The 22,085-nt window shown below is 39.6% G+C and overlaps 1 protein-coding gene across 1 annotated transcript; it reads left to right on the forward strand.

The window, feature by feature from the left end:
- Nucleotides 1-75: 75 nt before the first annotated feature.
- On the forward strand, nucleotides 76-21,183 carry LOC139690715 (troponin C, isoallergen Bla g 6.0301). Its single transcript, XM_071588231.1, has 6 exons — nucleotides 76-222; nucleotides 8,686-8,713; nucleotides 17,188-17,331; nucleotides 18,672-18,791; nucleotides 19,080-19,211; nucleotides 20,776-21,183. The coding sequence occupies exons 1-6, from the start codon at nucleotides 220-222 to the stop codon at nucleotides 20,802-20,804; spliced, it is 456 nt and encodes a 151-aa protein (XP_071444332.1). The 5' UTR covers nucleotides 76-219; the 3' UTR covers nucleotides 20,805-21,183.
- Nucleotides 21,184-22,085: the final 902 nt, after the last annotated feature.

The following is a 22,085-nucleotide window of genomic DNA, read 5'->3' on the forward strand; positions in this document are numbered from 1 at the left end:
GGATGGGAAGGTGCGTGGCGGGGGGGGCGGTGTAGGGCACGGGAGGGTGAGGTCTTTGGAGAGGAGCGGGAGGCAGTCGCTCTAAGGGATAGCGTTGAAGACGTTTCCAGGCGCACTCCTTTGCCGACCCTCCGGCGGAACAAGTACGCGGTACCCAAGGCGCGCGAAGAGAGTCGCTCCCAAGTTTTAAATTTCGCAGCAAAACCCCAGTAACCAGAGATGGTGAGTAGTGGACGAGATCATCAAGTCGACCTCTCTCCCTCCCTCCCTAGCGTCACTTTCGCACCCGTGGGACCGACGACCGTTGGATGATAGGATAGAGTTTTGAGGGGCCGTCGATTCCTCAACTGTTGGCGCGTTCACTTCGGTTTCGTGCCACGGTCCCCGTATCGCTGCTTTCACTATTTATTTTGCCGGATGGAAATGAGTTCGTCCCGAATGGGCGAAGGATTTTCCGCGGAGGAGGAGGAATGTGTTTCGTTCGAAACGTGGACAGCGATTTCGAGTCGTTGAGTTACGAGACGGCGGAGAGTTCCCAAACGATTTTCGGCGGTCACGTGGTCGACTACCTTATGATTTACGCCTTGGAAGTGTCGTTTCTCCTTCGGTTCATCATTGAGCTCTTGGAGATGTGAGAGAAGTGTGTGAGAAACTCGCTACGCTCGCCAAAATTATTCCCATTAACTCGCTGGTGTGTTAATAACGGCTGGCTTGACAGAGTGCAGGAGACTCCAAATGATATACAGTTTCGAAGGTACGATTTTGCTAGGATTTGTGGATATGTACGCTGAAAATCCATGTTTTTGAAGGTTACTGGACTACTTAGCCCCCCGAAGGTGTCGTAGCAGATTCTCTATATCTGTTTCAATTTATCTAAGGAATGGACCCTTCCGTACAATAATATTCCTCTCCTTTCGATTTTATTACACATATATATAAAAATATATATATAAATAAATATATATATATATATATATATATATATATAAATTTCAACTCTCTTAAATTTAAGGAGTTCGTGTTCTCCATTTTCTTTCTTTCCCAGAAGTCCAAGAGATTCTAAAATTTTTCGGGAACCACCGAGCACCTGTTTGGGAAATCCATAGCATGAAAATATCACACTGAGTCACGTTTGCCATCAGAACTGTCAACAGTAAATCGAGCGCTCACGGCATGAAGCGAAAAATTATACTACTAAAGGGAATATCAGCGTAACGGAAGTGAAACAGCTGCGTAACGAAGACTGTAGACACTCATGTCAAATAGACAGGTTCAATGTACACTTTGAACTTGATTTTTCTTTTATTAGGAACAAAGTTACGTCCTGTAACGTAAAATTGAAGCACATCAGGAGATTGACAGGGTACTGAAGCTGAAAATTGATTTTCCATTCATAAATTATCTTCCGATCTATGCCAATAAATGCAGCCATTCCCTAGACTGTGCTTTATATTTAAGTTTTTGAATAGACTTACTTATCTTTAGTATCTGAGTGCTTAAAAATTTTTCCAGATAGTCAGATCTCACGGAACTCCCAGTTCATATTTCTTTGTGAAGCTTCCGAGTAAAATATTTTCGCGACCGTAAGGGGCGAGACATGACGAAACTTCACTTCAAGAATTTTTACCCAGACGATATAAAGATTCGACCACCCCTCTCGGAGACTTTGGAGGGAACGTTATTGGTCGGGGAAGGGCTTATGCTTGCATCGCTCGCAATCCCTCTTTGCATGGAGTAGGTAAAGGGGATCCCTTAGTTCGGCGAAGGTGGGGACGGGTGTTTAGGCTATGGGAAACGAAAGGAAGCACGAACGCTTTCAACCTTTGTTACCCTTCGAAAGGTAGACGACCGCAATCAAGTGAAAGGGGTTCCAGGCGTTATTCCAAGTTTTATGCCTCTGCCAACTACCCGTCGTTGACATCTTGGCTCGGCTGCATCAACTCCCGAAACTTATGCATCTGCGTCTTCCAAAGGGATCGCGTGACAAAAATGTAGTTCTATTTTCAAGTTTCCTGGATGATTTGTAAAAAAGACACATTTTGCCTTAAATCCTTGACCAGATGCGACAAACATTCCTCGGATTCAATAGAGACTTACATATATTCTTATAAAGACCTTTCCCTGTTTCGGTAAAGATTTAATACAACAGGAATTCATTTTTTCATGTCGATGATAATAGTTACGTTTCGGCAAAAATAATCACCCTTAGGCGTAATAACTACCAACTTAATCGGGCATTTTAATGGTTGATTTTTTACTAATAAATTGCTGCGATGAACCAGCTCCATGAATTTAAAACTTAAATTATTTCATTTAATGAAACACTAATGCGCCCGTTGTAAACTAATGAAATATATTCTTTGTTTACTCATATTGAAGAAATATCCGAAATTTCTTAGGAATTTTTCTAGGTTTAGAAGAAAAATAAGTGACCAAGCCACTACAATAAAATTTGTTGATCTTCAATCTAAATTTTTATAAGAGTTCCGTCTTAAGTGGAAAATCATCATACTGCATGCATATTTTTTGTCATATAACGCATTTAATAATTAAATTATATCAATATTTATCCCTTTTCACTGTAAATATTATCTCCAAATCGACTCCATATATATATATATATATATATATATATATATATATATATATATATATATATATATATATATATATATATCCTTCATTAAGAACATTGTATTCAGCGTAAACTTGAGAAATCAAATGATATATTGAATTTCATATTATCTCTATTTATTGGTATTTTGTAAATACAGAGTCAGCGAAAAGTTAGTTCACTTTAAACTTAAAAAATATAGGTTTTTATGAGGATTATTGTGTTGTCAACCTGTGTACATTTTCATGCACCTGTTTTTAATTATTTTGGGAGAAGGCTTTACATATGATCGCTACCTGCGTAAAAAGTTCTAATGTACACAACATTTTGAAAGTAGTGCAAATAAAATACATAAAAAGGATATTGATAAATGGTTCCGTGCACACAATTTTTACTGAAACGCGTCAAAGTACTGATTAACTATATATTAATAGGAGGTACATTAAGACGAAAGGCAAATAATTAGCTGTATTATTAAGATTATCACCGCAGTATTGAGACGGATTGCGAAAATTCGCACGGAGAACACCACTCGCCGACTACCATTAATGCAGACATTTTGCGAAAAAAATTCGTTTAAAATCCATCCCATTTCTCCCGGAAACCATCTCTTAACACAATAAACTTATGGAGTGAGGACAAGGCAGACTCCACGGCCGTACTTTTGGACACCGGATCGGTATACACAGAGGCACACTGCCCACGTGTCGCTTGGACAAGCTGAGGAGCTGCGAGAATATTTCCTCCTATCTTTTTGCGATCTTTCATCGCAAGAACGCTTCAAAACGCCCTTCGCACGTCAAATGAAAGAGGAAAGTGCAAGGTGCTGTATTTTATCGAGAAGGCAAAATAAACATCCTTAAGCTTTTGAGTCACGATAGAAGGCGAGCTAAAATTAGTCCGAAACAGCAAACGCAGTGGCTACCACCATGCCCTTTTACCGACCTCTATACTTCAACTGCTCCGGCTCTATCTTTCTCCCTCCTTCCCCTCCGGCCGTCTGCCTCCTCTTTCCTTCGCCTTCCTTCCCTTCCTTTCTTTATTCAACACTTTCCCTGTTTCGGGGGCAATGCCCAATATGGCCGGAGTTGGTGAGAACCCTTAGGGCTCGGAGAGAATTTCCCCCACGCGTCCGCGAGATCACTCCTCTCTCTCTCTCCCTCGTGATGGGAAATCGCGAAGGGGAGACGGGCGATTTCTCTTCTTTTCCATCAGTGCCGTGAGAGGCGAAGGGGGAGAAGGGAGTCTTGCCCGTCGTTGAGAGAGTCTTCCGAAGGATTTGAGGGAGGGAGTGAGAGTAGGAAGACGGAGTAAGGAAGGAAAAAAAGTCTTTTCTCGGCCCCGTCATATATTCATCGAGACGTCGTCTTCCTCTTCTCCTCCTCCCCCCCTTGCTCTTCCTTTTTTTAACTCCCGTGAAAGCCGAGACGATAAATAGAGTGAGCGCGGGCTCAGGCCGCGGTTAGGGCGCGTGGCTTGGTGCGTGCGGCGCGTGTGTGTATTCGTCGAAGGCGTGTGTGAGTGCGAAAGTTTAGCCTCTCTCTGGTACAATGCCTAACCATTTCTGAGGGAATCGAAAGATGATGGAAAGCCACGGGCAATCCTCTTTTACCATGTCTTTCATTTTCCATTCCAACCTTCTCTCCCCTTATACTTCTCCCTCTTTCTCTCTCTCTCCGTTCCCTCTACCGCAATTCCTTTCACAAACATTCGTTTGTCAATATCGCATTTAAAGTTTCCATCGTAGACTCGGGATATTCCCTGAGAATGAATATCTTGTGTATAAAAGCGCCTTCCTAATGAATTGGTGCAAGTGTCGTCGAGGCACCTAATAAGCTAAATTACTAAAAATGATTCGGCATAAATGTCGTCCCTCAATTTCCCAGTCAGACCGCTATAAGACTCGACGCGAAGTGAGATCTCCTTAAGAATAAATGCACTCGGGGTCATTACGCACGCGCTTTACGTTCATCTGCAGATACATTTCACGGAGAATTTTAACCGCGGGTTGTAACCTAGGGACCTTTTTTCTCTCTCTTTCCCATGTCAGCTTTCCTGGAAATATAGATTCAGTTCTTCCTCGCTCTAATCTTTGCGTTCAGAAAGATCGCGCCAGTGACCACGGCCGATTCTCTCTCTCTCTCTCTGTCTCTCTCTCCCTCCCTCTATTCGTTTCCCTCTCTTTTCTCTCTGTGTCGTCTCTTTCACATTCAACCTCCTTTCCTCGTTTATATCTTTCCATCCTACTCCTTCCCACCGCTTCCTCCGCGGGCGTCGTTTGTTTGTTCGATTCCCTCCATAAAAACAGAAACGGTGGGTCCGTCCAAATTTAAACACTGCTCCCTTGGCCCGACTGTGTTGCCTTTCTTTCCCTCTCCCTCGCCCCTCCCTCTTTCCGTCCCTCGCTGGAGGGGCAGCCGGAACAGAGAGAGAACGATCTATCTATCCTCTTCCGTCCATGTACCAAGTCTTCGGGCGTGGTCGCTGCCCAGCCACCGGTTTCGTACCCATTATTTTTCACACCCCCAACAACAGCCTCAAGGCGCGGAAGTCGAGGAAAGGGGTCCGCTCTTTTGGCGGAAACAAACTGGAAATTGAGCGGTTGAAATTAAGGGTTCGGTTAAAGTTTCCTGGGGGAAAGGGAGGATGTGGGAAACAATCGCGTTTTGGGTTCGCAAATTCGACTCGATCAGTTACGAGTTTTAGGTTTACCTCCTGTCGGGAGATGGTCGAAACCATAAATATAACTACAGTTCCTTTGAGGGATTTAAATTTAAAGACATTACTTGCATATTGGATATTAAAATCTCAAAAAAGGAAAGTATATTTATAGTTATTTCCTTCCCCCGGTAGGGATAAAACCTAACACTTGGTTCCATTTTTCAAGCCCGATTTTTAAACTTCAAGATGTAAAATTATTCAACGTCTTCTTTCTCTCTTCTTCACCAAATTTCAGGAGTAATTATATTTCTATATTTATTAATACATCCGCGCATGTTTTGGAATATTCTCAACTTGTTTCAACCGGTCAGGTGGTTTAGTGTGTTTTGGACAAATAGGACATCCTATATCATACAAAGTTAATGCTATAAGTGAACTGAGGATATCAAAAGTAAGCTGATTCATGGGTTAAGCTCTTATCTGCATATTAACCGAGGTAATTGGGAATTCAATCTCATGGTTTAGGATTGCGATACAGAGATGTAGGGAATGGTTTGTCGGCTCTGGTTTGGTTTCACTCAGTACTATGTTGTAATAAATTGTTAGGAATAGCGTGATATATTGATCAAGTTTCATGAGGGTTTGACTGGCCCCTCACAATATCAATCAAGAATCAAAAGCTCATTCTTCACGTGGGCATGTCCCAAGGTAACGCGCATTTTCGCTCGGCGACAGGATTCGCGAAGCGATTTTACAATGTGATTCCAGTGCTCGACTTTGACTGGGTTTGCTTGACATAATGACATTTATCTCGTATGGGGATTGTCAAGTACGGCATTCGACAATATTTGCAGCACATAAATCAAGCGAATATATTCAATTTATGTACAAGTACGCGTAATTTATTTAATACGGACATTTACTTCGTATACAATCGGTAAACATAGGAAAGGACTACACGAATTGCTTATTGATATGGATCGTATTATGAATTAACCATAGTTTCTAGAAAAAACTCCCTTTTTAGGTTCTCCGTTATTGTCAACATGTTGTCCGGGTTATGAGTTGAATAAAATGATGAAGGTATTCGTACTTATCGATAAAAAAGATATATACTTGATATTTTGTAAAATTAGAACACGAAGACAGGCGATGAAAGACTTTTTCTGTTCGAAAGTTGACTAGATTTATTTGGATAAATAGTTTTAGAAGTTTGCCTGTTACATGCAATATAAGCCTGTCTCAGAAGAAGCTTGGCTGCCAAATTCAAAGGGAAGAGGAAAAAAATCGTAGCATTTCTTGGGTGACAATTCAATATCTTGAAGTTATTTCAAAGATATCTATTAATAAAAATGCAGTCAATGGTTTTCTGCACACAGCAGCTGGCTAACTGTTTCTCATGGTGAAAATGGCACAATATAGACCAAGAAAGCTTTCTACGAGAGCGATAAGCATTCTTTACATCACTGCCTCTTAAATTTTAACCAGAAGCACATTTTTTTGATAGTGTTGTTTTATTGATGATATATTCTGTATTTGATTGCATAAAACACGTCATCAGGTAAGTTTTTGCCCTCAGTTTTCTGAAAAAATATAAAAAACCGCACTCGTAAATCACATCGAAAATCACAGGCTCGAATTTTCGACCACTAAATCCTGGTAAGAGTAATGAAAACTTCGTTGCAATTTTCCACAGTTAAAACTTTATTGCCGACCATGGTTTCGATACACTGTATCATCTTCAGGTCTATACAGTGTATCGAAACCATGGTCGGCAATAAAGTTTTAACTGTGGAAAATTGCAACGAAGTTTTCATTATGTCTCGATTCCACAATATCACGCCTGACTCTTCACTTTTCGTCCTGGTAAGAGTGCATAAAATGAAATATCTTACCATGGTGGAAGCAAATTAATACTAATATTACTTCCACCTGTTATTTTCTAAAATGTCAGGCTGGTCAGAATTCATATTAATATAAATGCAAGTATTCTTCCTTGTTTATTTGAAATGAGAATAATGAATGATAAATTCGTATTTCATTGCAATTAAATTTTTTGTATAGAAATAATTATCTCAAAAATGTTGTTAGACATTAATAACGGAAAAATTCTCGCGTACTTATCACTTTCATCCAAAATTATAGTGAGGAACTTTGCACTTTCACATAAAAATTTAATACTTCACACGACCGTGTTTTTGATACCGCGCATCATCGAAACCATGTTCGTGTGAAATATTAAACATTTATGGGGAAGTGCAAAGTTTCTTTTTCTACTCTCATCGTGAAGGAATTCCACAAAGTTAAGCCTGAAACTGTAATGTTTAACAAAATTATAGTCTCAATGGAAGGAGACACTCTTAGCCTGGTGTTTTAACCTAACAGGAGGTAGCTAAATGTCTAACTTAGCAACCTTTATTTGTACGAGTATTATTATCGGTGGTACCATTTTGGACTTCTTATAGACAGCTTTTAATTACATCAATATTATTTTTAAATTATTTACTTTGATAAAACTGTATGCAATCATAAAGAAAAAAAATTGTAACCTTACAGTGGAAAACCCATTCTTAGTGAGATTTCAGCACATTTCTGACAATATTATTCTCCGTTAAAATATTCTCTAAATGATGGTTTTGATATGGTATTGTCACTAATGCAATTTTAAATATGCGTTTTATTTATCGTAGGTACATATCTTTCATTATTCATCAGCAATGGTGGTGATATATGAGAAGATAATTGGAATGGGATAAAACAGTCGATCATAATTATATTTTTTTAGTTCGATGATTAGCGAACGGTGTGAGTTCTGGCCCCTTAGTTTATCGCTCGGTTAATAGAGAAATGGACATCGCATTACAGAATAAGGGAGATAAGCTTACGATTGAGAAAGCCACATTTAAATGCCATTTTGCCACTTCACTCCAGCAAAACATTCTGCATTTTTAACATCCAGTGTAATAAAAAAAGGGAGTATTAAATGAGGTTTCCCACAGTGGTCCCGGGAGCGAGTGAAATTATGGGAATAACACCTTTGCGAGAGTATCTATGGAGTAAAGCGGCTGGGATTCGCAAATAACGTTGCATGTTTTGGGATGTGACAACCGCTCGACAAACTACCTCTTGCCTCACTCTTCTTGTTTGACCCACCCTTCCCCCCTCTCACTCCCAAACCTCTACGCGCGAGGGTGCGTACTTGGAGACATTCTCATTTTCTCCCCGCCCTTCCTCCACCAGACTCCTCCAAGGAGGTCTCGCACGCGCGGCAATGGGAGCCCCAATCATAGGGCTGGGAGTAAAAAATAAGTAAATAAATAAATTAAGTTGGTCCCCATCCAAAGACACAGTCACCAATTTCTTCCACGAACTCCTTTCTCAAAAATGTTTTCTTTCTCTCTTTCTCGCAGGAGGACCTACCGCCGGAGCAGATCCAAGGTGAGCAAGCCCCAGTGAGATGTGTAACTTCTCCTCCCTTTTGATGAATGGTTGCGGGAGCTGGGCGTTCAAAAGCACCATTCGGGAAGTGGGCGGCTGGCGAGATTTTTGGGAGTGGTTTGTAGAAGGATTAAGGAAACGGGGTGAGGACGAGATGGATATTGAGAGGTTTGGAAAATATTTCTCTATTCTAAAGACCCAGGCGCGAGGCTAAGTTTGCACAAGATAATGGAGAAATATAAATGTTAAATACGGATAAAACAAAACTTTTTCTCTGCCTTAAGAAATTGAATTTTGATGACCCTCTCACCGCCTCCATAATGACACCTCAAGTTTCAAGGTGATATTTAATTTCGTAGGAGGAATATGTGGCGGCATATTAAATGTTCCAGTGCGAGATCTTTTCGTTTGACGTTGAGTATCCATAAATCTAAAAAAGAACATTGAACCACCCGAGGCGACCGGAGAGAATGTTAAAAATATTATTCTATTTATCAGAAAAATACAACTACTTGGTCTATCAACAAATTGAATATTTACACGTTGAACCTTAGGTTAAATGTCCCCGTTTATTACTGGGAAGTAGACGTATTTGATTTTTTGGTTTCCTCTCGGATTGCCAATTCGGAAAAGTAAAACCTCCTCCTCAGATAATACCGTACGCACGGCAAATGCGAAGCTGTCGAGTCACTTGTCGACCATTGAGATGCGTGTCACGCTCACGTTTCAATTTTTCCATTAAATGCCCCCTGGCGAAACTCAAATTATCGAAGGTGATCAAGGGGCTTGTGGTTCTTGCAATTAAGGACAAAGAAAACCGAAAGCAATGCGAGGATTAAATCTGATCCAAGCACTTGGCTTTTCGTAACACGACAACGTTTACACAAACAGGTTTAAGGAGCAAAAAATGAGACCAACATGGCTGGCGCCCAAAAACCGGGATCGTATCCATATGATTGTTTTCGCAGAAACGTTTCCCTCTTCTACGTCCCAAGTTAGACGGTGTCCGAGTATCGATTTACAGTTCAAAAAGAGAATAAAATACCAGCGCGTTCCATTAAAAAACGGCAGCGTATTTGGAGGATTACACTGCATTGAGGTTCGATTGAAATTCAAGGAAATTTCGAAGGAGCGCGTTTTCCTTCCCCTCTTGGCCGATGAACAACACCGTGGATGTCCCAAGCAACCTCACTTCCTAACGTCTTTCCCACTCTTTCAGTCCGCTCCCACCGAGGCGTAACCATGAAGAGTAGCACAGCGAATTGTGAGAGAGTGGCGGCAGAGTGGCGGTGTTGAATGCAACCCCAACTGCAACGAAAAACTCGGGCTAAAAATAAACTCGGTAAAAAAATCATTCAGCTTCTCCCTGCTCCGGGGAGCGCTGCCGTGCGGTGAATTGTGAAAACATGAAATATGGCCAAGCAGACGGCTTGAGGGGAAGAACATCTTTGCCGCTTAAAAAAGATCAAAAATACATGACACTCGTTGCTGCGGTAGTGGTCAAAATTGGTACTACGAAAAATATTACCACGAGTAGTTTTCATCGCTAATAATGGCGGTTGCTATGATACTTGGTGGAAATTGTTAAGCGTAAATTATAACCAGGTAAATTTCAACAGAACACTTATCATAGTTTTCACTGTGTCCTTTGGAGAATGCATGACATGATTTGACTCTCGATCGCGGTACCACTTATAACTCAAAGGTTAAGAGAATTTCACACTTCAAGTCCTTTTATAGTGGTGCCGCTGCAGATAAACCATTTACGAGGGAGGAGGCAAAATTGGCCATTTCAACAGCTGGCCCATAGACCAAAGCGTGACTCATCAATGTTTTATTTATGCCAGGGGTGAGGACGTTGATAACAGTAAACATTGTGAAAATTTCCTTCTCTACGGGAACTCTTCGTTCGCCAGTGAAAGGCCTTACCGTCTCAAAGCTGTTTATTCGGGTTTATCTTGGAAAAAAACTATATCCTTTAACGTGAACCTGATTTTCCAATGAGACATTAGAATTATACGGTATGTGTGATCACATTCCTTCCACAAACATACATATACACAATTGGGAAGGTGATAGGACTTCCTCTTGGAAAGCTATTCCTGACGAACTGCTCCACCAAGTTAACTAAAAATTCACTAAGATATTATTTGCGGTACGTTTATTATAAACCAAGACAACACTTACCTCCGCAGTCATTCCCATTTTTCCTTTTTATCATATACCGCGAACTGCCACTTAAAATCCTAAGCTTTGACTTAATACATTCCTTAGTGCGGAAAAAGCACGCAAAAAAGAAAAAGTGGAGTGATTCGACTGGTTAATCTGACGCACCTTAAGACTGTCATAATCCGAAACACGGTTGCAACGGGTGCGCTGCCTGGCCATAATTCCATCGCCCAACACATGGCGACTGTTGACGTTCAAATCATTTTTGACGTCGAATGCGTCACCGGGAAAGAAATGGGGCGAGCGAGGAAGGAAGATACCGGGGAGGGTGGGGGAAGGTAATGGAAACTCTCGACTCGACTGAGTGGCGGGTGGGTGGGCGAGAAGGGGAATCGGACCCTGAGGCTGGAGAGGGAGAGCCGAGGACGGAGATCCCTTTGCACGCGTACGTGTGTGTGTGAGTGCGCGCACTTGTATGTTTATTTTCTCATGGCCCGGTATATGACCCAATTTTGTAATAACCCAATGTTCTCATTCCTTCCTCCACTACACCTCTTCAATCTCCTGTTACCTAACTCCTCGCGTCCATCCACCCCCGCGTCAATTTTCCTTTGCTTTATCTCATCGATTAATTGCCGTGGAAACCACTCGCCTCCACCAGGATATGTAGGTGCATACATATACACATGTATTGATGTGTGTGTGTGAATATATATATATATATATATATATATATATATATATATATATATATATATACGTGTATGTATGTATGTATTTATATACATATACATACACACATGTACGTATGCATTCATTTTTAAGTAAGGGTACGAGTAAACAAGACCACCGCCTCTTCGCACCACATGAACGCGCATAGGAACGCACGCTTTCGAAATTATACAAACCCCAAGAAATAAAAAGATCTCTTTTATTTTTCACCGAACCTCGCAACGGTTTTGCGGTGCCTATGGTCTCGGCATATTTAAAGCTCGGGCGAGGAAAGAGTGGTAGTAGAAGGGTGCCGGACGAGGGGATGGGGCACGCGGTGGCAACGATTGCATGAACGGATGATGGGGCGTGGATGAAAAGGCACTACGAGAAGGGGCGAGGGAGAGAAACAGATGGACGACTGCTTCAACTTCGCGGGGCGAGATAGTACGGGAACCGGCGAACTTTTTTTCTTCAACACGGATCCAATCGAGTCCGAAGCGTGGCATTTACCAAAAACCGCTGACGTTTGACTGTCAATACCCGCAAACACAGCTTAGTATCGCAGTTGATGAAATACATGGCTGTTGACCGGAGTGTCCCGGGCTCAAATCTGAGTATTGTAAGACATACCCTCCAATGAAAATCAAGCAGTGTGGTTTTCATGATTTTCGTCTTTTCTTGGGCAAGCGTTGCCGGTGAAGGGAAAAACCCCTATAAATATACAAATAAGGATTAACAAAGGGAAATTTGGAATCATTTCCAGCCACGCGCAATGAACTGAATTAAAACGCTTATGAGTGTAGATTCGTGAGGAAAAAAATTATACTACCGAACCAGTAAACGAGCACAGGATGTCGATCGAGTTTGTTTGCCAGCTGCACAACCATATATTTTTTTAAGACGGATTCTCTTCCCTTTAGTGTGGTAAACGGACCCGTCCGGCATTGGACGGTTCATTCTTCAAATCTCCGCCGAAGAAAATAACATTTTCCCCGGCGAACCACCTCACGAATGTGCAGTACTCTACAAGTGTGGACGACGCTCACATGCACGAACCTACCGTGAATAATTTGTAGGCAAACAAAGATCGCAATGGAAGGCCAATGGAGAGGAGAAGGAGTGATCCGTATTTTTCTAATTTTTTAACCGATTCCCGGCCTGGCTGAGGTCGAGACGGCGGTGGAGGTGTGGGAGGAGAGGGAGGAAGAGAGGGAGAGAGAGAGAGCGCGCGTGGAGAGGAGAGAAAGCCTTAGAATAGAAAGCTCGCGCGGCTCCTCGAAGGAGGAGAGTGGGTGAAAGGGAGGGTGGAGAGGAGTGGACGGAATGGTCCGTGAGGGGTTAAACGTGCCTGGGAGGGGAATAGGGTTGTGGGAGGAGCGGGAAGGCGGAGTGGGAGCACGTAGATCGGGAGAGGCGGGAATGATAGATGGGTCCACAAGACGTGATGTGATCCGTCAGGAGAACGGAGGAAGGAAGAAACGATAAGCCTGTGGATGAGCTGGAAAATGACCGAAAATCTGCGGTATATTTTCCTTAAAAACGACTCGTCCACGACCCTGATCGGCGCTACGGTTTAGACCATGTTTTCAACATTCGTGATGCGTCTCCTTAAGAGTATAATTCAAGAGTGCTGCGATCAGCGTTCAATGCGACAACTTTGTCTAAACAGGTTTCGAGACTTATCAAGATTCTTCATTCCCGTGCGATGGGCACAGGCATCTCTTGGCCAAGAGAGGAAACCCCTTGTTCCATTGAAAAATTGTTGTCTGTGTAAGGTTTTACAATGCAAAACTAAACTGGCTTGACTCTTTTGGCTTTTGGTGGCAGTGAATCCCCGCTTGAACATTTATTACGGGAAGCTGAAAACATTTTTCACTACGTTGGGTGGACGTTCACTACGTTAACCCAATGGGTACAAGAAAAACAATTGCGGCTCCGAGAAAACTAGCTAAAAGTAAAAAGGAAATGGATAAATGTGCAAAAAATATACGCTGACAAGCTATGAAATAAAGCAGAAAATGTTTAGAGTAAAAATTCAAAATAAATGAAAATTTAATTTTAGAAATTTCACAGTTCTTAAAAGTCACTCATTTTACCCAGCTTTCAAATCTCTCAATATTCTTGCCATCTCAATCGTGTTCTTTTGGAAGTCAAATGTTCCAACTTTCACTTGACCAACTAAATATAAGTTACCGCACCCATTCAAATTATTTGTGGATAAATTTGAAGAATGGGAATTTGTTTCCCCTAAGATAATATATTTTTGCTATGAATAATATTTGGAATATTTATCTGGAAAGAAGTTACAATAGTACTCTAATGCAACAATTTCAGAGTGAATAAATCATTTTCCTTGACCAGGATTCGAACCCCGATCTCTCGATGTCCGGCCTAGTGCTTTAGCCAGTTAAGCTACCTCTTATTCTCCGAAATCTTTTGGGCTTTAAAGGAACAAGATGTTGCGAGAAAATACCGTACATGCAGTATCACAGGCATTCGTAGTCTTGCGCGAAGCGACACAGTCCACGAGGTTAAAGCCAACTTTAATCACAATGGGTGTTCTAAACACCCTCAATAGTATCATTGGGATTTTCGTGAATCGCATAAAATGTTATTAAAAAGTCGGATTTATGAATACAGGAAGACTTTCTGTACTGTCAGAATCTGGAGGATATCTCAATGCACCAAAGAAAGATACATACACATTAGGGAAGAACTAAAGACTGTCAATAGAAATATTACATGTTACTGTTTGAAACATAGAAACACTTTTTATTATTTTCGATGGTTCCAACCAATTTCATAAATGTAAGAGTATTCCTTATAATAATTATGATTGTTTCCTGTCTTGATAGTAGATACCCATATCACAGTTAACTATAATATTCTGCCGGTAATAATTATGGAATAGGAGACGACATTGCTCATCCACTTGGCTCCATAGACTTTGAAGTAATCGTGCCTTCCGTTTGGGTTGAGGTCAGGACGAGGGAGATTTCAGGAGCGCAATTAAGGACGCAGGAGTGGGACGGAAACTCGAAGCCACAGAATTGGCCAGGTCGGGTGGTGCATCCTCCCGTTAATCTCCTTAAATGTGCCTCAAACAGCATTTTGCTCGTTTTTTTAATCCCGTCCGGAAGAACGGCCAGCTTTCATCTTGCGTCCGCTTGGAATACGGCCACGGAACTCTAGCACGGGATGACTGGAAAGAGTGACACGACAGCCGACAGCCTACTTTGCGGGAAATCCACAATCTTCTTGACGGAACGACGTACGAATACAGAGGGGACTTAAAAAATAAACAAAACGCTCTTTGGCTCGCATTTGGCTTGCTAAAAGAAGCAGACTTATATTTAAACAAATGAGCTACGCCAAAGGAGACCCTATATAATTAAGAATTGAGATTTGTCTCAGACGAATATAATTCACTAATTTTATTTTGTCAAATACAAAGTCGGGAATAGAATCTTGAATACATGTCAGCTACAGGGAACTAAAGGGCCTGAAGCTTTGGCTGAATTTTTAAAGAGGGCGAGTCATCACTTGAGTCCTTCATACAGACACCGTTCGTACCTGAAGATCATTGGAACAGTACGCTAGTTAATTAAATACACTCGGTTGGGATCACTTTAGTCGCTCTCAAATCTCCGACGGAAAAAGCCAGATTCAGTAAATGCGTGAGAAATGTATATTTTTGTAACTAATTGAAAATCCGCCATATTTATCTTGTGAATCAGGATTCTCATGGAATTGCTTTAATTATTGCTCAAAGAACTAACAAGTGCATAGCTAATTAGTTTACGCATATTAAAAGCCTAAAGGATTTAGCATTTGATATTTTCCTCGTGTAAGGTTTATGAAATGCTAACAGAACGACAAGTATAATAATTTTAGTACGCATATCTTAAGCCACTTGGAAGTCACGATTAATAAAAATGCAACCAAATAATTACATTCATCTAGCAAAATAAAGACAATATACTCTGTTTATTTTATTTACGCCCCTTAAGAGGCTTTCGGTAAGGCAATTATCCTTAATTGACCGCATGGAAGCTCTTTTAAGACTTAAAAGCCTCGCGGCGATAAAGCGTAAACAGGAAAAAATCAAGACAACGCTAGGCTAACTACGTGAGAACGACTTGCGTCAACGAGGGATCCATTGAAGCGAGAGATCTATTTCTAAACGACAAAGGCTGCAATTTAACGCGTTCTGCTTCCTTCTTCCTGGATAATGATCTTCTTGGCAATTAAGGGTTGCGCGGATGCCAAAACATATTCTCTCTTCCGCGGGCATTCGGGGAAATGGGGGCGGCGTCGGGGGATGAGAGAATACGGTGGACGTGCAGGAAGGGGCGAGGACGTGAAGGAAAGCCTGACGCGGATGATAAACGGCCAGAACCCTGGATAAACAAGCAAATATTGCGAAAGAGGGTGTATTTTCCGGTTGGGCGTCCCATCGGCGTTTAATGCCGGCGGAAAAGGATCCCGGCTCCGCCCCCCTTTGCCCTTTTAAAAACTCCTCAATCCCAACTCATCTCACGGTGGCCTCGCCACCGGGGACGAGGGTGTGGGAGTGTACAGTCACCCGGCGGGGGCACAACACCGAGTGCAATCTGTGAGCGCTGCTGGTGGGCGGTGGGCTCGTCCATCTTCTTCGCGGTGCTTCATTTCGGTCCGCTTTGTGGGCGCCTGGCGGATATGCATTCGTCTGAGACGTCAGGGAATTGCGCGGTTGCGTATCCTCTTGGCGCAGGCTCGGACCTTACCCGAAATGCTTCCCACACACCCTTCCCCTTGCCGCGATATCCTGGCCTGGAATGCCGAGCTAGCTGGTTGCCTCCTGCTTCCGCCACCGCTGGGTTTTCCAGGAGAGTGGAGGATGGGGAGGTGACGCATCCTTCGTAAGGTTCACGAGGCGGATATACGCAAAGAGAGTGAAAGAGCTTAGGGAGGAAGGCCGGAAATGGAGACGCGGGCGAGGTGGGAAAGGTAATTCAAATGAAACGATCCTTCCTTGCGATGGGCACTCCAAAAAGAGAGCCATATCTCTAAAGGCGAAGCATAACGTTTTCATTCGATGTGCTTGAACATATCGAGGAATCACATTGAGAATGGAAATGTCATATTTATATATTTCACCTGGCACCAGGCCAGTCAGCGATTAACTCCAAACTCTCTCTTGGATGAACTCAACTAGAAAACTAACGATATAAATGTGCTATGATGTCACTGTGAAGACGGAAAGATGAATTTTATTTTTCTGAAATTATGCCTCTGAAAATTATTTCAGAGGGAAATGCACATACGAGGAACTTACTTCAATATTTTTTCTGGAAATCACTCAAAACGTGAATTATCCTTCCTATTCTTGATCAATAAAAATAAATACAAATGGCGTAAGATATAGGATGAAACATTTTTTATACTCATACTGTATTCAGTGGTTTTTTAAAACTTCATTTAACCAGCTTGTCGGATGACAGGCAACATTGTCATTAAGTTAAAACCCAAAAATTCCTTTAAAAGTTCCATGTAAATTTTATACCAGCTTTATAGAACCAAGGATTGATCAGGTCAATTCTTCCTTTCAGTGCTGCGCAAAGCTTTTGATGGCTTTGATAACCAAAAGACAGGCAGCATTTCAACAGACATGGTGGGAGAAATCCTTAGGTTAATGGGACAGCCTTTCAACAAGAAGATTTTGGAAGAACTGATTGAAGAAGTTGATGCTGACAGTAAGTATCAGTATAAACACTCATACTTTGCATTTTAATTAAAATTAAACTTGGTACAAATCTATTAATGTAAAGATCCACATTGAAACGATAAGACATTGAAAATTAAATTTTTAAATGTAAGCATTAGTTATCAGTTTTATATGAAGAGATATATACATCAGGGAAGATTTTAAGATAATAAGTTATGCATGTATAACATGCGTTTTTTTATAGTTGATTTAAAAAATTAGAATAACATTGGGAAACAATGATTAAGCTTACACTATTCAACATAGTTCAAGTTTAAAAAGTAAAATTCTGACTATAATTTGTGGCATTAATATGAAAAATTATCCTAGCACTAAGGGGACCATTCAGAATCTGATGCGTCTTGAGTATCGCTTTATTGTTCCATTAACTGAAACTGATATAAAATGAAATGGAGAAATGACAAGCGTAATATGAATTATTAACTTAAAGTTTCTGATGAATGGAATGTTTTAAATATTTTAAAATAAAGTTACAATAATCCATAATAAAACTAAGAGTATTTGGACAAACTTAAAGTCTACTTGGTGAGACAAAGATATTGGACAAATTGCTTGTTCAACCCTTGTCGCAAGTTCTATTTATTTATTTACTAGTAGAAATTAACTTTGACTCTCTTCCATAAAAACCGAAAAAATCAAGGCTGTCAACTCATACAAGGATATGGATTCTCAAATTTAGATATATAAAATTAAAGTTAGATCTGATATTTATATTTGATTAAACTTTATAAAGCTTCAATAATGGAATACCCATTGCAAGAATAAAAGTGTTTTATACAATAATGAAGGGTGATGTCATGTAAAATTAATAATTATTGTTACTATATCATAATATAGTTTGAAATTCAATTAAAATATTTCTAATCAAAGGAAATAATTATATAGCTTTTAATTTTCATTAATTAAATACTTTTGGTTTTTAATAACTAGATGTACGAGAAATGCCAATAAAGACAAGAAGTATTGAAATAGATGCATTCCACAATTTATATTATATAGCAAATAATGACACAAACTTTGTAATATTACAATGAAATTAATAGTGAGTCTATTAATGCATTAGCATTATGCATTTCAAATAAATTAATAAAATAAACATAAGTAATGCAAATTGTAATCAAAAATTACAAGGATTTTTAACATTCTCTAAAGACCAATGGCATGATAAGAATAAAGAGTGGCATTAATGTAAGGAGATAGGGTATGGCATAATGATAAGAGTATTTAAATAATGCTGATTTATGGATCATAATTTCTATATGAAATATTTCCTTAGTGACTTATTTCTTGATTTTATTTTGCATTCAGAATCTGGAAGGTTGGAATTTGAAGAATTCGTTACCCTTGCTGCCAAGTTCATAGTTGAGGAAGATGCTGAAGCTTTAGAGAAGGAGCTGAGGGAAGCCTTCCGACTTTATGACAAAGAAGGTGAGGTGATTTTCCTTGAGAACCAAAACATGCATAATTATTTGTATGCATATGTATATCCTTGTTAAACTGGTTAAGGATCAACCAGTATTTCAAACTTTTAATTATATTCATCAATAATTACTATATAAATGTCTTAATAATAATCTTCAGTATTCATTGTGAATAGTACTTTTGGAAGCATTGAATGATAAAATTCCAACAAAATGCACATCCATTAGAGAGTAGAATTAAATACATCCTAGCATGCCCTGAGAGGTGATTGGACAATTCATGTTTTTTTTCAAGGAAATGGTTATATTCCAACTTCATGCCTTCGTGAAATTCTTCGGGAGCTTGATGATCAGCTGACAGACGAGGAATTGGACATGATGATTGAAGAAATTGATTCTGATGGATCAGGAACAGTTGACTTTGATGGTAAGATGAAATAGACTTGCATTTTAACTTTGACATAAGAAAACACCAAGCTTGATGTCTTGAAATTGCTTGCTTTCTCCTATGAACTTAGATTAGCCTACTTTAAAATCTACAGTGCTACAATTGTACAGTGTGCTTGTTGCTATATTTCCATTGGCTCACCAATCCTATTCATTTAAACTTTGACAAGGCAACACTCTTTGGTAGTATTTCTTGTACAAATGTCCATTGTTTTGTTAGTTTATCCTGCTTTTTTGTGTAGGAATTAATTTTTCAGATGCGGAAAACATTTAATTTGGAGAAGCCTTGTCACGTAAAAAAATGTTACATATTTGTAATCGAAAAAAGATAACTGACATAAGTACTACTTAGATATTGAATACTCACTATGATGTCCAGCATAAGTTTGTTAACTGCCAGTCGAATCCCACACACTTTTGGATGCTTGGTTTCTGGATGAAAACCTAGTTTGGATTCTGCTATAAAAATAAATATATTAATATGTAGCAAATGATTCAGTAACATAAAATACCTGAACATCAACCAATAGAGTTTTTTTAATTTGAAGATATCATAATAAAGAATTACTATACAAAATTGTTGCAATATAAAATAATCCAAGCAAGATTAGCTCTGTAAGATTGGGTTCTTTTATTGGTTGAAGCTGAGCTCTGTAAGATAAATGTGGAATAAGTTGTTTTTAGTCTCTCAGAAGGCAAAATTAAGGGTTGATTCACCCTTAGTACTTTATTAAGGATATACAGACTTCACAAATATATCGCCAATGTACTTGATGATTTGAGGCTCTCCTTTGTGAAAATTCATGGTCACTGAATAAATAAACTTAATATTTTTTCTGACTAATTGGTGTGCCATTGAAATCTTTGAAAGATTAACTCATTCTGTTCAGCAATTCCCACTCCCACCAATATTCCAATTATCCAATCCAATAATCGAAAATAAAATTCCCACCAATTTATTCCAATATTAATGATGGTGTCAATATTGATGAGTTATATACGAGTGTATCAAGTGCAACTTTGTTGAGTTTCAGAATTCCGAACCATGGTTAAATTAACAGATGATTCATACACAAAAATACCCAACATATCTCTGGGTATGAATTGTTCATTTGGATATATTTATCATTAAAAGTATATTTATATTTTTTTTAAATTTAACTAATATAAATGAGATTTCTGAAAGAAGATACTGAAGTTAGAATACAGTGAATGGAATGACCGAGTGAATTATGTGTGACAGATTTTGATTCTGTTTCATTATACTTACTATTTAAAAAATTATAAAAATGATCCATTTCTGGTAGCTGCTAATGTCTGACTAGTTGGTTGAAATAGATTTCACTTCATTTTCAGAATTAATTCACAAGGATTATTCCATTTAAAAATACATTATAAAGTAGACCTTACAGATTATCAACAAATTGTGAAGATGGCAGATTTAAAATACAAAAAATAGAAGGGCTAATAAAAGTGCCATTGAAATAATAATGTGCATGACATTATTTCCATGTTAAAATAATATTATTTTCAATCCTTTTCAGAATTCATGGAGATGATGACTGGAGAATGAGCATTAAAAGGCAGAGATTCTGCTGGCGAATGTGCTGTGAATAAATGTGACAGTTGGAATGAAAGAATCATACGTGTCTCGCCTTCTAATGCAAAGCAATACTCAAGATGAAAATGATGTATTACCTAAAAAAGACAGCATTTTCCCTTTCACCTTCATGGCTCTGTTTCATTTGGGTAATCAATGAAGTGCTTTTGTATGAGCTATTCGGACAATTAGAAGTATATGTTTTGTAAATTTTTCAGTCATAATGGCAAATCAGTATATATTCCTTAAGTACCTATACTCTAACAAGAGGCAATTTGTATAACTGTCAGTTTCAATCCACTTGACAAATGTACAAACTTATGAAGGAAATATAATTATGGAAAGCTTCTAATTTAGTTTTTCAATGCACCATCCTCTAAACCACCATCAAACCGCCATCCTCTTAAACAATTAATGTTCAAATATCAATAAAATTCAAAGGTGAAAAATCATGTTTAAATTGCTAAATATTAGATTTTCAGTTGGGAAGAAAATAAGATTTGAGTAATTTTATATTTTCAATTTGTAACAAAATATACAAAAAGTAAGTTGAGAAGGATGCAGCAATAATTACTTTATATGGTCTGTAAAAATTAATTATGACAATAATCAACATGAAATGATATGTGTAAGACACTGTGGAGCTTCACCTTTAATTTTTATGACAAAATGAGGAAAGGATTTGACACACTCACCTCCCGCGGAATCCCTAAGGACTTTCCAGGATTGGTGGAGCATTGCCTCCGCAATTCCTTCTTCCTATGGAATGGTGACCATTACGAGCAGATGGAAGGAGCTGCGATGGGCTCACCCCTCTCCCCGGTTGTGGCCAACCTCTACATGGAGAGCTTCGAAAAGAAAGCACTGGAATCCTGCGACAAGCGGCCCTCACTGTGGCTAAGATATGTCGACGACACTTTTGTCATTTGGTCACACGGAGAGGAAGAATTAAAAAAGTTCCTGAAACATCTGAACTCACAGCATCAAGCCATCCACTTCACTATGGAGGTGGAAAAGGATCATCAACTGCCCTTCTTGGACGTCATGGTGAAGAGAAATACAGGGAATGGGAGGCTTGGACACAGAGTATACAGGAAGCCTACTCACACCGACCGCTACCTTAATACTGCATCGCACCACCATCCCAGTCAGAAGACCTCACTGGTAGACACACTTGTCAACCGAGCATATAAAATATGTGACTCCGATTCTATTGCCAACGAGAAGAAACACTTGACAACTGCCCTGCAAAGG

The sequence above is a fragment of the Hetaerina americana genome, unplaced genomic scaffold (assembly GCF_022747635.1).
Source record: "Hetaerina americana unplaced genomic scaffold, ioHetAmer1.1.p SCAF_3, whole genome shotgun sequence".
In the NCBI taxonomy this organism is placed as follows: Eukaryota; Metazoa; Arthropoda; class Insecta; order Odonata; family Calopterygidae; genus Hetaerina; species Hetaerina americana.

What these genes read in the sequence shown, in the direction of transcription:
- LOC139690715 (XM_071588231.1), top strand. An exon ending in ACCGCCGGAGCAGATCCAAG is followed by an intron (nt 8,714 to 17,187) that starts GTGAGCAAGCCC and finishes TCTTCCTTTCAG; the next exon opens with TGCTGCGCAAAGCTTTTGAT. An exon ending in CCGACTTTATGACAAAGAAG is followed by an intron (nt 18,792 to 19,079) that starts GTGAGGTGATTT and finishes TTTTTTTTCAAG; the next exon opens with GAAATGGTTATATTCCAACT.